We start from the raw sequence: 17009 nt of genomic DNA, 5'->3' as shown, positions 1-17009 counted from the left end.
ATTGGATTTATGAGTCAAAGGCTCAAGTAGCCAGGCAAATTTCTCCAGAGCCTAGACCTGCTGCAGACCCCTTCCTTGCTCTAGGCCTCAGTCAAAACTGCCAGCTTTATGCCGTATCCAGTAAATATTTTGCTGTACTACTCCTAAATAGGATAGATGTTGCCTCCCAAATCCAAGCTTCTCTTTAAGCATTGTGCCTCTTCATATAAAGGTGCAACATTCCCCAGACCACTGTTTCTCAGCTCCTCCCTACTTCCTAGGCTGTGTGCTCAGTCGCTTCAGCCGTGACCAACTCTGTCGACCCCATGGACTGCAGCCCGCCCGGCTCCTCTGTCCATCGAATTTTCCAGGTGAGAATACTGGAGTGGATTGCCATGCCCTCCTCCAGGGGATCTTCCCGACCCAGGGATCAAACCTGCATCTTTTGTGTCTCCCTGTAAGGAACTATAGGCAGATTCTGCACCCACTGAGCCATCCAGTAGCCTAGAAATTTTACCTATGTGGCAGAATCCTGAAGTTTTGGAAGATTTTTTTCTCTCCCTCTGTCATACATAGTAGGTCTTACTGAAGCATTTAAGGCAAATGCTATTTCTTATGCACCAGTAAACCTAATGCCATCAGTTTAAAGGACCATTTTGATATCCTTGGGATACCCAGATTATCTTATGATAGTCAGAGCAGGAAAGTTGACATATCCCTGAGGTAAACAATGCAGGGGTATTTTTGTCATTACATTTGGAAAGGAATGGATTTCATCAGTCTTTAAGTAGCTGGTACAGAATAAGGCACATGCTAGTTTATTAGCTATAGTATGCCAAAGTAGCTTTAATTGGCGGCAATACAAATTCTCTTTAAATCTTTGAAGGTGCTCTCATCTGTGCACCTTATCTAGCAACAAAGCATTGCTTTAAGTTTACTACTGTAGTGGGGAATGTGTTGGGACAGGCCCCATTCAAAGAACTCCCACATGGCCTTCCTGCCATAATTTTCCTCCCTCCATGGTCAAGGAACCAGTGTGGAGACTTTGCTAATCACTAAGTATACTTATCTCCACTATACATTCTGAGGGCTTCCCGGATGGCTCAGATGATAAAGAATCTGCCTGCAATGTGAGAGACCTGAGTTAGATCCCTGGGTCGGGAAGATTCCCCTGGGGGAAGGAAATGGCTACCCACTCTGGTATTCTTACCTGGAGAATTCCAGTGGACAGAGGAGCAGAGTCACGACTGAGAAGCTCCTGCTGCTGCTGCTGCTGCTGCTAAGTGGCTTCAGTCATGTCCAACTCTGTGCAACCCCATAGACGGCAGCCCACCAGGCTCCCCTGTCCCTGGGATTCTCCAGGCAAGAACACTGGAGTGGGTTGCCATTTCCTTCTCCAATGCATGAAAGTGAAAAGTGAAAGTGAAGTTGCTCAGTCGTGTCTGACTCTTAGCAACCTCATGGACTGCAGCCCACCAGGTTCCTCCGTCCGTGGGATTTTCCAGGCAAGAGTACTGGAGTGGGGTGCCATTGCCTTCTCCAGCTGAGAAACTAACACAAACTAAATAAATAACCACTGGATAAGTCTTACAGACTCATGTGAAATGGACCTGGATCAAGATCCTTCTGTCACCTCAACTCCATAAACCCTCATTCTGACTAGTGTATCACAGTGGGGTTTTGGGTCCCTAAGACACATATTAACATGAGACAGTACCCAAAGATCGAATATTTTCTGTTCCCCTATTCATAGTCACTCTGGCAAATGGTTACAGATCTCTCTGGGAAAGGAAGGCTTAGAGCAGTGAGTCTCAAATTTTAGCATACATCAAAAACAACCATCAGAAAGGCTTGTTAAAATACAGATTGCTAGGCCACTCCCAGAGTTTCTGACTCAGTAGAGTTGGGGCAGAGCCCAAGAATTTGTATTTCTGACAAGTTCCCAGATGATGCCAATACTGCTGGCCCAAGGATCACATTTTGAGAAAGATCTATGGAGTCCACCTATGAAAAGACTCAGGCCTTCCCACCACTCACCCCTCAACACCCGATCAAAGGGCTTCAGGTCTGGGGAATTGATTTAAGTCATGGAACTGGGCAAAAGACTGTAAATCCACAATACAATTTGAATCAAATTTCTCCCTACCAGGACTAGACATTTTACACTTATATGAGTCAAGTAGCACATCAGTAAGTTGTCCATCTATTTCATTCGGAGGAACACTATGATCAATTAACTGCTACCACAGATCCTCATGCTCAAATCAAAGCACAATGATTAACAGGTGTCCCTGCAGCTTGGGATTCCCAAGTGGCACTAGTGGTAAAGAATCTGCCTACAAATGCAGGATGATGCAAAAGACACTGGTTAGATCCCTGGGTCAGGAAGATCCCCTGGAGTAGGAAATGGCAAACCACTCCAGTATTCGTGCCTGGAAAATCCCATGGACAGAGGAGCCTGATGGGCTACAGTCTATGGGGTGGCAAAGAGTTGGACATGACTGAGCATTTGCATGCACGCATGTGCACACACACATACATGCATGCATACGCACACTTACACCTGCAGCTTATTTACTAATTTCATTCATCTTATTGCTCAGAACGTGAGCATCTGGACTCTACCACTCAAGGATTCCACCATTCTCCTCAAAATAAGACTGCCCAGTCCTAAGAAAATATCTTTCACCCTCATCTCCTGCCTACCAAGGAAACCACTACAGTGCTTTTCAAAGTTAGTGTTCCCATCACCAATACTTTTCTTATGGCCTTGAAGAACTAATTGTCTTCCTGGGCCCTTCAGAGTCAGTGGTTGCACACAAGAGCAGCCCTCCAGAAGCCAGAATTGAAAGAGACACAGGCACCCCAATGTTCATTGCAGCACTGTTTATAACAGCTAGGACATGGACGCAACTTAGATGTCCATTGGCAGACAAATGGATAAGGGAGTTACAGTACATATACACAATGGAATATTACTCAGCTATAAAAAGGAATGCATTTGAGTCAGTTCTAATGAGGTGGATGAAACTAGAGCCTATTATTATACAGAGTGAAGTAAGCCAGAAAGCAAAACACCAATACAGTATATTAACACATATATATGGAATTTAGAAAGATGCTAACAATGATCATATATATATACAAGGCAGCAAAAGAGACACAGATGTAAACAACAGACTTCTGGACTATATGGGAGAAGGCAAGGGTGGGGTGACTTGAGAGAATAGCATTGAAGCATGCATATTACCATGTGTAAAATAGTTGACCATCAAGGTCAATGCATGAAGCAGTGCACTCAAAGCCGGTGCTCTGGGACAACCAAGAGGGATGGGGTAGGGAGGGAGGTGGGAGGTGGGTTCAGGATGAGGGGACACATGTGCACCCATGGCTGATTCATGTTGACACATGGCAAAAACCATCACAATATTGTAAAGGAATTATCCTCCAATTAAAATAAGTTAATTTTTAAAAAGAAGGGCCCTCCAACATTCCCATCTCTGTAATCTTTGCACCCCTTCCTCTCTTTTGCTATTCAAAGTATATTCTGAGTACCAGCAGTATCAGCATCACTTAGAAGCTTGTTAGAAACAGAGCATCATGGACTTCATCCAGAACTACTGAAGCAAAATCTTCAGTTTAATAAGATCCCCCAGTGGGTCATATGCACATCACAGTTTGAGGAAGACTATTCTACAATATGTCAGTGAGGTTCTAGCATCTCAACCTCATGATCACAGGCCACTGTTGAGTCCAAGCTTCCAGTAACCAACGCAATAGATTATTAACACCATTCCCAAGTGCTCGGCTAATACAGTGATACCCAAATCCTGGATAAGGGCATCCATATCAATAAGTTTGTCCTCACGGTCCCCAGGATTCTCCCAATACAGTTGACAAGTTCTTACAGCTCCTTCAGTGAATATGCTTTTGTTCTTGGAGCTATTAGGTAGTTAGAATAGGAAAAAGGAGTACAAAATGGCAATGGCTAAAAGACAAAGAAAGGGAAAAGCCCATGAAAATGGAACAAAAGAAAATCCACTTTTTTCTGAGTAAAAAGTTCAGGTGAAACAAACACACTCCCTTCTTGGCTAGCCCAATTTGCATAGGGCAGGCTATAGGCGGGAGGAGACAAAACATATAAAAAGAGGAAGCCAAGCTGGATTGAGGCCTCTCCTTTCCGGTTGGCCTGCCCTCATGCCTCGAGGGTATACTTTCCTTTGCTTGCTGAATAAAACTCTGAGCTGTAACTGAGCTGTAACACTGGTCTACCATTTCAAATCTTTGCTGCAGCAAGACAGAACCGAGGAAATTACACACTCCCTCGACATATCTGGTGCCGTGACTCAGATTTAACCTGGCCAAAACAACCTCAGCTCAGCCCCAGTTAGGCAGAGACCAAGCACAGCAGAACCCCAACTTGGCAAAACTCACATGGTGGAAACTGAACACAAAGGAAACCCAGAGCAGTGGAAGTAGCAAGAAGCCTAGTGTGCTGGAAACCAAAACAACAGAAAAACAAACTTGGCAGAAAGCTTACACAGCTCAGTCTCAGATTCCGGAAGACCTCCAGTTAAGGTAGGAGGTCCTCGCCCCTATGGCTGGAAGGACATGTGGCTAACAAAATCTTAATTCTTTTGTGATCTCTCATTTCTTGTTTCCTCGAACCCCCAGCTAACAGGCTAGTGGCAGTGGGTGCAATTGAGGCACTCTGGCAGGAGCTACTCCCCAGTCTGTCCCAAAGGCTCCACTATTCTCTGCTCCCCAGTAGCTGTTGCCCAAGCGGGTGAGGGTTCTTCTGTCCTTAATCGCCTTTGTGCCAAGGATAAAGCCAATGAAAATTGTGGGCACAGGTCAGGCATTTAGCAGTTTCTCCAGCAAGTAATGAAATGGGTTCCTTAGTACATTTTTCCCACTGCTTTTTCCTCCCATCCTTCAGCTCCTCTCTCCATCTATGCCACTGTTAACAAAGTATTGGGCAGGCCATTATCTTTCCACTTCTGAAAACTGTCTTGAAACTTTAAAATTGGGGTTCAAATTCACGTGGCACGGACTCTGTGCTGTGCTTGGTCACTCAGTGGTGTCTGGCAGGGACTCACACCCAATCAAAACACATGGTGCCTGGTTTCAGGACCTGATGAAGCTCAGGTTCTTGATGTCTCATTGTAGAAAGAATTCAGTGAGAGATACAGTGATAGGTAAGAAGTAGATTTGTTTGAATTCAGAGAGAAGCACAGTCCACAAAGTGTGCTATCACAGAAGGTGTATGTGGTGACCATGAAACGTGTGGTTAGTTTTTGTAAGCTGGGTGATTTCATATGCTAATGAGTGGGAGGATCATTCCAGCAATTGGGGAACCACCCACTCCTTGGTCTTTTGACAGTGCCTCTGGGTGTGGCATTTAGCTTGCAGATTGAGGATCCAGGTTTAGTTGAATTTAACTTGACTGCCATCTTGGACCCATGTGACGTTAATGAGTTTATGTTATGCTCTTGGGCTATGTTGTTCTTTCAAAAGTTGTGCCCCGCCCCCCTTCTGTCCTGTTTTATGCTCTTTTCTTGAGCCCCGTCCAGGCCCATAATATTGCATCTACAATCTTCTGGCGGGACAACCAGAAAATAGCTGACCTTGGGAGGAAAATACTGTATAATATCCAATCCCTCTAGATATTCAGGCCTTCATCTTCCATGTTTCCTACAACATGTGCAACAACAGCACCTCTCAGTGGACCTGCCAGGGCAGGTGACAGGCACACAATGCTTGCTAGGAGTCCATCTGCTGGTGGCATCCCTTCCAGGGCAATTGGGTTTCCAAGGATAACGTTTGCCACTTTGGGAGTTAGGCCTGTAGGCCGTTTGGGCCCAAACCCTTACCACCCTTCTCCTAAAGTTACAAACATACCCCCGGATCAAATCTCCACTCCACTTTTATGGAACATCTGGTCTGTTGCCTCTTATCAATTTGTTCTTAAGCCACTTACTAACTCCTGAAACTTACTAACTCTGCCCCCTCTGTAGGCAACATTGCTCCACCCAGCTTATTATTAAAGCACTCTTAATGCCCCTAAGAGGACCAGATAACCCACTCCTTTGTCATTACTTCTATTATTACCTAGAGTGCCTATGACAATGAAATGTTTACCACTGGAGACACCCTAAACTGCTCTTATGGAGGACTAGGGGAGGAAATCAGTGACTTACAGTCCCTCAGAGCAAGAAGAGGATAAGACATGGCTATTTTTCCAGGTTCCCAGTCTCAGGGCACATGCTTGGATTGCCTTACATCATGGTATCTATTCCCATCCATGTAGACAAACTGGCAGTGAGTTAAGATTACAACGCCTTAATCCTACCCAGCACTAGTCACGCTGAAGACCTCGGAGATGCCCAACTCCAGCCTGGGGTCCCAGAAGGTCAACCTGCCTATGAAAGGTTGTTGTTGAATCACGCGAATACACCGGGATTCTTGGCCCCCGGAGGAGAAGAATTCAATCCAGGGCCAGAGACGAGGCTTGATCACTCAGAGCTTTTGTGTAATAAAGTTTTATTAAAGTATAAAGGAGATAGAGAAAGCTTCTGACATAGGCATCAGAAGGGGGCAGAAAGGGTACCTGCTTGCTAGTGTTAAAAATGAAGTTATATAATCCAAAGAATATCTGGAGGTTGTAAAGACCTCATCAGTCCTACTCCCATAATTTACATTTTAAGATAACACTGTCCTCAGGCAAGATACATCCTTGTAAAGACCAGGTCTACTCCCATAATTAACATTTTAAGATAACAGAAGGTTGAATCCAAAGACTGTCCTTAGGCAGGATACATTATTGTTGTATAATCCTAAGGAATGTGGAGAAAGAAAAAAAGTTTTTCCTTTCTTCCTCCTTGAGAATTCCAGACCCCTCTCTCCTTGGGGACCCCTAGACTCCTTATCAACCTGCCTAGGAAATGACTCTCTCATTCCCCCCTTTTCTTTTAGGAGAATTATGTTGCCTAGGGAAAAGGGGCATCGTTCTCGTTCCATAACTGCTTCCTAGCTGACCAGGGGCGTTGTCCCTAAATTGGTGAGGCAACATATTCTCCTAATCCTCATATTGAGGATATATGATCCAGGGGCCCCAAATAGTAGCTGTAGGAAGCTACAGCTGTAGCAGGAGTTTGAGCAACCACGTGTAACTTAAAAGCTTTCATGCGGCTAGAAACAAATCCAGTTATACAATTACAGATGCAGGAAGCAAACAGCAAGAACAAAACAACCAGAATTATTGTAATTAAGATAGTTGTCCACCATGGGGAACTAGTTAACGTCTCCCAAAGTGAGGCAATTGAGGCTTCAGGAGTATCCATGGCCCTAATCATCTTGTTCATGTGGCTGGTAAAATGAGTAACATTCATGCTCATATCAGGTATATATGTACAGCATTGGGTATGAACAATGGCACAAGTTCTTCCTTGTGTAGCTGTCAGAATATCTAGAGCAAATCTGTTTTGTAAAACCACCTTTCTAATTTGTGCTTGTTCAGCATTAAGAGCTGAAATAGCCTTTTGAGAATCTTGTAATGCCTGTTGAGTAAAATTAGTCAAAGCATCCACTCGTAACATAACATCTGTAGTTCCCAAAGAGGGAACAAACGCTGCAGCCAAATAATCATACCAATGAAATACAGACCTTGCCCACCGAGTTTTAAGGTGGGATAAATTAGCAGGCTTTTCTGGAAGCTCTGAAAATATAAAGCCGTGAGTAAAGGCTAGACCCAGGGTACATCTCCCTATCCAACCAGGGGGAAGCCATGACCATAGGTAAGAGCCACATATCCAATAAGTCTCGTTTGGAGCAAGCCAGTGCGACTGAGATATCCAGTCCCAATTCATGCCTGGCCAGACAAAGGGAGAACCTGAACTGGAATTGGAAAACACGGGAATGATTACATTGCATGTTTCCTGAGACAAATATCCCAATTGTTTCCAATCATTGTAAGTAAGTTGTTGGCTAACTTTTGGGGACAGCTCTGTTTGTTCACAGCATATAGAGGCAGTAGATATTAAACGTCCTTTTTCAGGAGTTAGCCATGTAACCTCATCCCATATTTGATAAACGTCAGGTAAAAAACCATTAGATCTAGACCCGTTTACCTTATATGTAGCAAAATAGTCATTGAACCGAGACAATGTATAATCAAAATTAAAAGTCACATTATGTCCATAGTTAGAGTACAAAGTGTTGCACCAGTCCATTTTAGGGTTGGTAGATGTCATCAGATGAAGAAGAGGCATCACATGTGATTGTTGTCGAAGGTATTCACAGACTTGGAGAAAGTCTTTTCCTTGAAATGGGGATGTCCACCATGGGAAGCCTTCCACTGATGAAGAGGGGAGCGCTCCACAGACCCAGCAGTTAGATCGATTGTGGAATGCAGCATAGGAGTGAGCCCAGGACAGGAAGACATTGTCTTGAGGATCCAATGGCAGACTCAGGATATTTGGAGTCAGCAGAAGTAAGCTCACATAGGTTATCAGGTCCATCTAAAAGGTACAAAGTCAGAGCATAGAAAGTAAAGACATAAAATAAAGTCACTTAATTTTGGTCAGGGTGCCACCTCTTAACTCGAGTATGATGTACCCACGAATCAATTCCTGGCACTTTGACAGCTGTGGGAGAAGAAAGAATAACCTGGTAAGGACCTTCCCAAAGAGGCTCGAGGGATGGGCCCCCAGATCCCAATGTTTTTATGAGGACCTCGGTTCCTGGCTCAAATAGAGGCTTGCTTGTTTCAGAGGCTGGGTCAGGAGTCGTCTCCCGGAGTTCTGTTAATGCCTGTTGAAAAGCTGAGAGCTGAGTTACATAATTAGTTAATTCCAAGGCTTCAGGGTCTATAACAATGTCTGTGCGTAAGAAAGGCCTTCCATAAATACCTTCAAAGGGGGACAGTCCCTCCTTTTGGGGGGTAGTTCGAGCCCTCATTAAAGCTATGGGTAGGACTTTAATCCATTTGTCCTGCGTCTCTTGAGTTAATTTGCGCAGATGTCTTTTGATAATGTCATTAGCTTTTTCAATTTTTCCAGAGGATTGGGGTCTCCAGGAACAGTGTAAGTGATATTCTATTTCTAGAGCTTTAGATACCCCCTGAGTTACAGCAGCTTTAAAGGCGGAGCCATTGTCACTCTGAAGGCTCCGTGGCAGCCCAAACCTGGGGATAATTTCATGGATTAAAATCTTTAAAAACTACAATAAGACCGACGCGAACATAAAACTGAGATGTTCTTTCCAAGCATCACCACACCAGTATAACAGCCTCCTTTGATCTACTAAGAGCTGGCGTTACCAAAGAAAAAAACCCATCGCAGTCCCAATCTGAGTAACCTTTAACCTCAGAGATGTTCTGGGAGCTAGAGCTCCATCTAGCTTCCGAACTTTCGATTCCTAGCGAGGCTAGGCGCTTTCTTGACTACCAATCCAAGTTTGGGACCTAAGCCACAGTACACAATAACAGTATAGATCACAAGTCTCTTGAAAGTCTATGATCCGATAGATTAGGTTAGTACTTCTAATTCCCAAGGAGTTATGAAATGGTCAAAGAGACCGAAAAGCTTGACCAAGAAAGGAGAGTTCGGTCCACACGCTTTGCCCATTTCTGGTCGGTTCCCGAAGGAGACATTGGGTGCCTCTTGGCATTGGCAGGTCGGTGTAACGCCCCGACAGGTTTCTGCCATAAGCCGTATGAGATCACCGTGGAACCGCAGGGCAGGGCTCCTTACTTGCTTCACGCAGAGCATGCCATTCATTAACACAAGCACATGGTAGAGTTAGTAAAGCACAGCAGAAAACGTGTTCGCTAAGAGAACAAAGAACTAAAGCTCCAAGCATCCTTACCTTGTCCTGAAGGATCCCGGACGAGCCCCCAAGAAGAAAGGTTGCTGTTGAATCACGCGAATACACTGGGATTCTTGGCCCCCGGAGGAGAAGAATTCAATCCGGGACCAGAGACGAGGCTTGATCGCTCAGAGCTTTTGTGTAATAACGTTTTATTAAAGTATAAAGGAGATAGAGAAAGCTTCTGACATAGGCATCAGAAGGGGGTAGAAAGAGTACCCGCTTGCTAGTGTTAACAATGAAGTTATATAATCCAAAGAATATCTGGAGGTTGTAAAGACCTCATCAGTCCTACTCCCATAATTTACATTTTAAGATAACACTGTCCTCAGGCAAGATACATCCTTGTAAAGACCAGGTCTACTCCCATAATTAACATTTTAAGATAAGAGAAGGTTGAATCCAAAGACTGTCCTTAGGCAGGAAACATTATTGTTATATAATCCTAAGGAATGTGGAGAAAGAAAAAAAGTTTTTCCTTTCTTCCTCCTTGAGATTTCCAGACCCCTCTCTCCTTGGGGACCCCTAGACTCCTTATCAACCTGCCTAGGAAATGACTCTCTCACCTAGGGTCCCCAGGAGGTTGTCATGCCTCACCCTGCTTGGGGATCCACCAGCCCAGGGTCCCAGGAGGTTGACATGCCCAGGGATTCAATCTCCAGGAGGCTGTCACACCTCAACCTGCCTGGGGATCTGCACCCAGACCCAGGGACACCCAGCTCTCAGGTTGCAACAATACTGGGTAGGATAGGCTTCAGAAAGACTCACCCCTAAGGAAGACCACCCAGGCAAATAGAAGGAAGCCATTAGTTGTGGAACTGTGGCCAGTCCACAGCAGTGGCCAGCAATAACTCAGGAGTCCAGTGAGAACCCCATTGCCTTTCTGCAAAGTCTCAAAGAAGCCCTCCAAAAGTATAACAATCCGGACTTAGACTCTTATGAGGGACAGGTGATTTTAAAGGACAAATTCCTGTCCCAATGTGCATCAGATATCAGGATATTAGGTAGGTAGAATAGGGAAAAGGAATCCAAAATGGCGGTGGCTAAAAGACAAGGAAGGTCCGAGGACCAGAGTGAAGACTTCAGGCAGAACAAACAGAACAAACAGCAGTCCTGGCTAAGCCCAATTTGCATAGGGCAGGCCCAGGTGGAGGAAAAAAAAACATATAAAAGGAGGAGCCAAAGCGCTTTCTCACGGACTCTCTCTCTCCCGAGTGCGCGTGCTCTTTTCTTTCTTTCTCTCTCTTTCTCTCTCTCTCTCTCTCCTGCTATCTTCTAAATAAAATAGAGCTGTAACACTGATTTGCCTAAGAGCTGTAGCATGGTTTGTCCAAGACCCGAGAGCTGTGACGCGCTGAGGGCTTTAATATCCGTTGCTCCAAATCTTTGTTGTGATGAGACAAAGAACCGGGGAACATACACTTGCGTGACAAGGATAAAGTTACAACAGCAACAGCAGCAGGACTCTGATGCCTCTTTAGATGAAATGGTCCAGAAAGCCACCAATACCTTTTATAACAGAACAGGAGAGGGAGGCCAAGGCCCAGGAAAGGGAGAGAAGGAAAAAGACAAGCCATGCCCAGATGCTGGCTGCCCTCCAGGGAAGCCCTATAGCAAACCCCGAGTCCTTGAAGGACAAGGCACGAGGCAAATGCCTATTCTGTAGACAGACAGGAAATTGGGCCAAAGGATGTCCAAACCATGGCAAGTCTCCTAAAATGGCTTGCTACAAACTACATCATTTGGGACATTGGGCATCCCAGGAAACTATATTCAATACCTTGTAATAACCTATAGTGGAAAAGAATATGAAAATGATTCAGTTTTGTATACATGTGCATAGCTGAATCACTTTGCTGTACACCAGGAACTAACACAACATTGTAAATCAACTATACTTCAATTAAAAACAAAAGAATTTCACAGTAGTTGTCTGAATCTCTACCTATAACTTGAATTGGAATTTCATGTTCTTAAACGTTTCTTTTCCTTATGTAATTGTGCCAGCACAATTAGAAACAAGCAGACCATGCAACAATATATGTAATGACCATTTGAAATCACCATTTGTGGCCGTAGTAATTAAGTACTGAGGCATTTATCTCCTAATGTCTTTCCCTACATCAACATCCCACCCCACACCTCACTTAGGGATAGTCTTAAGTGATGGTGGGGCTCCATCATGCTCCAGATTACTCATGTCCTCTCTCGTCGTGCAAGGAGGTTTGTGCACTCAGCAAATATATAAGCAACCCAATCCCAGGATCCCATTTGGGGAATCTATTCCTGGGATCTCTTCTGGTACCATTTACTGTATCGGTCAGGATGCTGGCAGGAAACAGAAAGCACAGTCAAAAAAAAAAAAAAAAGATCTAGCCAGAAAGATTTCAATTAAGGGGATTTTAAGAGATGGGAGTTAGGATTAAGGAACCAACATGGAATGGTGAGGCATTTAGGGTTTAGCAATAGCGAGAAACCATCACACCAAGGCCTGAGGGACCAAAGGAAGAAACATTATTTTGGGAGTCTTAGAGATAAACCCATGGAGAGGAGCCAGTCAAAATAATCTGTAACTGTAAATCAGTGGTTCTCACACTCCCTCAAGTACCAGAGTCACCGAGGGTGCATTAAAATACCAATTACTCCAGTAGATCTGGAGTAGGACCTGAGACTCTGCATTTCTAACAAGCTCCCAGGTGACACTGATGCTGCCGGAAGACAGCTCTTTGAGAACAACTGCCAGAGAGTAAATCATTCACTCTGAGAACTATAGCAAGATGAAGGATTTGGAGAATTCACACCCCAACCTCTCTCTCCTACCACTGATCTCCCACTGCTGCCTGCCATGGACCAAACCCAAATAGAAGCTAAAGGATAAGGGATCCTGAGTGATACTGTCTGTAGAGGTCACCCTTCTAGAGAACAGAGCAGAGCAGAGTGGAGACTGGAGTGGGGTGAGACAACAGAGAATTATCAGAACTACCATAAGGATCCACGGAAAAATGGATAGATAGATGAATCAACAGATATATGAGTAAAAGGATAGAATAATAATAATGGTTAATATTGAGTGTTTCTTGTGTATCAGCCTCTAAACTAAGGGTTTTGCTCAGACTACCTCATTTAATCCTAAGAAGGATTCCTGTTTTACAGATGAGGATGCTAAGACACAGAAACTAGATACTGTTCACATGGTCACACAGCTGGCAAGGAATGGAATCTAAATCCCAACCTAGGCATGCAAGGTGTAGAGCCTCACTCCCCTGTGCTGCTCTGTGATCAGTGGTAGGCAGTGTGGGGTGGAAGGAAAAAGCGTAAATCTTGGGACTTCCCTGATGGTCCAGAGGCAAAGGCTCCATGCTCCCCAAGCAGAGGGCCCAAGTTCGATCCCTGGCCAGGGAACTAGATCCCATATGCCACGATCCCTCGAGCCATAGTGAAGACTGAAGATTCCTGGGTGCCACCACTAAAACCCCAGCACAGCCAAATAAATAATAAATTAATTTTAAAAAAAAGAGAGAGCACGTAGATCTGGGATTTCCCTGGTGGCACAGCAGATAAGAATCCACCTGCCAATGCAGGAGACACAGGCTCAATCCCTGATCCAGGAAGACTGCACATGCCGTGGAGCAACTAAGCCTGTGTGCCACAACTACTGAAGAACCTGTGCTCCGCAATGCAAGAAGCCGCTGCAAGGAGAAGCTCACACACTACAGCGAAGAGTAAACCCCCACGCGCCTCATTAGTGAGAGGATGTGTGCAATGAAGACCCAGTGCAATGAAAAATAAACATAAATAATTTTTTAAGAGTGTAAATCTTAAAGATACCTGGTTCAAGACACTGACTTGCCTTGTGACCTTGTGTTCTGAGCCTCATTCTTTATGTGTTTTTAAAGGCGATAATAATATGATAATATAGCTACTTCCTAGTTTTGTTGGGAAAGTTAAGCAAGGTAATAGTGGTAAGCTCCTCGGTACGAAATCTAGCATACAGTAAACAATCAGAAATACTATTACTACTTTATTATTAATGGATAAAAAGAAAAATAAGATCCCTTTGCAGCCTTTTGGCTAAGATCAAGTGTAGGAAGAAAAATAAGTCAGAAACTTGTGAGGGAAACACTCCCCCATCCAAAAGAGAGTCCAGGACTTGGGTAAGGATGGTTGAACGGGTGTCCCACATATTAACTTCTCTTTTGAGGCCTTCTTTTCTGGTCTATCTCTGGTCTCTTTCCTAAGGATGGGAAATCACTTGTCCCGTTCCCTATCAGTCTATTCCTTGAAATTTGGGGATTTGTGTGAATATGAGCTGGCCACCCCCCTCTCCTTAAAAATCCCCTCTTGGTTCCCAGGAGCCAGAGGAAGGGAAAGCCGAAGGGGGCTCTGCCAGGCCAGGCTCCGTCCAGCTGTTCTGTTGACCCAGGTGTTGAGCACATGAAAATGGTAACTAGAGCAAGGGGCAGTGCTTTCTGAGTCAGGAGGTCGAATCCCAGGGGCCTGAGATGTGGGAATGGGTGCTGGGCCTCCTTCCAAGGAACATTCCTTCACAACTCTCTTGTCCCAAGGGAGAGACGGGTTCCTAGATGATGGATGGGCAGGCACTGAGATGACCTGGGGAGGCTCTCCCGGATCCATGGTTGTTTTGAAGGCACCAGGGGGGTTTCTGTACCACCATCAGCACCAGAGACAAGAACCACAGAGAAAAGAGTGGAAAAGGCATGAACCCAAGGAAGGGGGCACGCCTCCTCACTCTGGTCCCTTGAAACTAAGCATCACTTCTGGAGGCCAATCCAGTGGCTGATGATGCAAATGCCACCAAAGAGGTGACAATGTGAACTCTCTCTCTCTCTCTCTCTCTCTCTCTCTTGAGCTGACAGCACAAGGTCCTCTGCTCTCAGCCAGACTACAGCCTGCTTACTGGGTTCTTAGAGCTGAAGCCAAGGAAAACAGAGAGAGGAAGGGGGGCAGGGTCAGGTTCCATTAGAGAGAAGGGGCCAGAGGGGAATCCACAGACGGGACTTGGAGGGGATTTCTGAGTGGGGAAAGTGAAAGTTCCGGGCCATAAATAGAAGGAGGCCCCAGCTTCCTCTGGCTGCCACACTCACGTTCCCAGATCCCTTCATACCCTGCACTTGCCAGCTGAGCCTTGACTTCACGGGGACTCTGCTCAGTTCACTAGCTCACAGCTCGCCAGCAGTCAGCCTTCCGCTCACTCTCCATGGCATTCCAGACAGCCTCACTGCTGGCCGTCAGCCTGCTGATCCTCTGGGTCTCCCCTGGTAAGAGTGAGGGAAAGCATGGCAGGGGCGGGGGCGGGGTTGGTGGCGGAAAGGAGCGGGATGTCTAGAGCTCAGACTGCTTGCCACTGGATGTGAGGGACCGTGTGAGTCAGGGTTGCATGTTTCAGTGAACCTGGCGGCTCCCTGTGCCTGTGAGTGGGAGTGTACCTGAGCCCCCAAATTCCAGTGTGTGTCTGTCTCTTGGTGTATCCAGAGCCTACGATTCCCTCTCTCTCTGCAGGCTCTATTGCCTGCTGCCTCAGTTTCCCAGGCAGGAGAGAACAGTCTATATTTGCTTAAGGTGGGGAGAATGGGAGACACTGAGCCAGGGCTAAATGATCAAAAATTTTAACAATTCCTAAATTCTACTAATGTCAGCTTCCTGCTGCGACCCTACCCCCAGCCTGCTCCCCAATCCACATTCATCCCTCCACGGACACGGTGACCAGCATGAATTCTCCATCTTAACTTCCTGTGGGGAAGTTAAAAGGACTTGGGAGAGAAGAAGTTGGGGTGATCCAGGTAGCAGAAAGTCATCTGCGGGGCTCGGAACAGCAGTTGTTGGCAAATAGCGCTTCAATTTATTTAGCAACCACAGGTGGCGCTAGTGGTAAAGAACCCGCCTGCCAATGTAGGAAACATAAGAGACATGGTTTGATCCCTGGGTCAGGAAGATCCCCTGAAGAAGGGCATGGCAACCCACTCCAGTACTCTTGCCGGGAAAATTCTACTGACAGAGGAGCCTGGTGGGCTACAGTCCATGGGTTTTCAAAGAGTCGAACATGACTAAAGCAGCTTAACATGCAGGGCCATATTGGCTCATACTGGATGAGGATTAATCTGGTCTAGCTGCCGCCACACCCAGACAGATGTCCTTAACACCAGTGAGGGCTATGACCTCCCCTCCTCAGGATCCCTGTATCTTGACACTAATCCCACCCTAGCTCTGGGAGGTGCCAACGACGCTGAAGACTGCTGCCTGTCTGTGACCCAGCGCCCCATCCCTGTATTCCTGGTGCGAGCCTACCGCTACCTGCTCCTCAAGGATGGCTGCAGGCTGCCTGCTGTCGTGTGAGTTTTAGAAGGAGCCTGTCTGGCCTCACCTCCCCCATCTGCCCCTGGTGAAATCCACTCTCACCTCCTTATCTCTCTTCTCCTTGCCAAGCTAAACCCCTGCAAGGAAGTCCCTGAAATAGGTTCCCAGATGTGGTCCCCAGTCGTTGACCTTCCCATCTGGGCCTGCTGGGAAACTGGGTTCCAGGGCTGTTTTCTCTGATCTCTGACCTTTGTCTCCAGGTTCACCACGCAGAGAGGCCACGAGCTCTGTGCACCCCCAGACCAGCCATGGGTGGGTCGCATCATCCGGAGACTGAAGAAGAACTCTGCCAGGGCAAGCCTGACCCTTCCTAGCCCTGCCTCCTCCCTCCAAGCCCCTGCCCAAGACCTCAGTCCGTGACCTTGCCTCTCTTTCCTCCCCCAGAGAAGTGTTCCAGCAGTTACCCTATGACAGCCCAGAGAGAGCTCTGTGTTCTGAAGACAGAATGTGAATCACTGAAGCCCTGGGGAACCAAGGACTAGAAGGGAGAGACCAGGCCCCCTGCCCTCCTGCATCAGACCTGGCCTGGCTGCAGCAGGGCAGGAGTGTCATTGTGAGTGTGAGTGTGAGTGAGGATGTGTGGTAAAGATTGCAATGTTTCCAATAAAGCCCAGCTGGTACCCACGAGTCTGTCTGTCTGCCATGTGTTTGCTGCCTGTCAGGGAGGACAGTGATAGGAAAGGGGAGACAGAACGGCAGGATTAGTTTCCACTCTGCAGCCTGAGCAAGTTCTACCTAACACCCTGTGTTCTCAGGATAAGCTCCCAGGATCAGGCCCCACCTCTTCT

General features: G+C 46.2%; 2 protein-coding genes across 5 annotated transcripts in view; one reads left to right on the top strand and one right to left on the bottom strand.

The window, feature by feature from the left end:
- Nucleotides 1-6481: 6481 nt before the first annotated feature.
- The window catches only part of LOC104969408 (endogenous retrovirus group PABLB member 1 Env polyprotein), a 32605-nt gene continuing 22077 nt past the window's right edge, over nt 6482-17009 (bottom strand). For 2 of the 3 annotated variants that reach the window (XM_010808119.4, XM_010808118.4), the window contains one exon: nt 6482-8498. In XM_010808119.4, coding sequence (XP_010806421.1) covers nt 7065-8498 — 1434 coding nt within the window. In that variant the 3' untranslated portion in view covers nt 6482-7064. Of the gene's footprint in view, nt 8499-9846; nt 14847-17009 lie in introns of those variants that run through there. The other variant, XM_059889500.1, reaches the window with a different exon arrangement.
- On the top strand, nt 14936-16848 carry CCL19 (C-C motif chemokine ligand 19). 2 transcript variants are annotated; one of them, NM_001034345.1, is given in 4 exon segments: nt 14936-15125; nt 16070-16196; nt 16422-16515; nt 16606-16845. In NM_001034345.1, coding segments are annotated over 4 exon segments (309 nt in total). In that variant the 5' UTR covers nt 14936-15064; the 3' UTR covers nt 16633-16845.

Source organism: Bos taurus, chromosome 8, assembly GCF_002263795.3.
Source record: "Bos taurus isolate L1 Dominette 01449 registration number 42190680 breed Hereford chromosome 8, ARS-UCD2.0, whole genome shotgun sequence".
Classification (NCBI taxonomy): Eukaryota; Metazoa; Chordata; class Mammalia; order Artiodactyla; family Bovidae; genus Bos; species Bos taurus.
Note: the sequence above shows the minus strand (reverse complement) of the source record. Positions and strands in the feature narration are given on the sequence as shown.

Coding starts and splice junctions, on each gene's coding strand:
- CCL19 (XM_005210314.5), top strand. CDS start 15,065: ATGGCATTCCAGACAGCCTCACTGCTGGCCGTCAGCCTGCTGATCCTC. Junction 15,126..16,069: donor GATCCTCTGGGTCTCCCCTG/GTAAGAGTGAGG, acceptor ATCCCACCCTAG/CTCTGGGAGGTGCCAACGAC. Junction 16,197..16,421: donor TGCAGGCTGCCTGCTGTCGT/GTGAGTTTTAGA, acceptor CTTTGTCTCCAG/GTTCACCACGCAGAGAGGCC.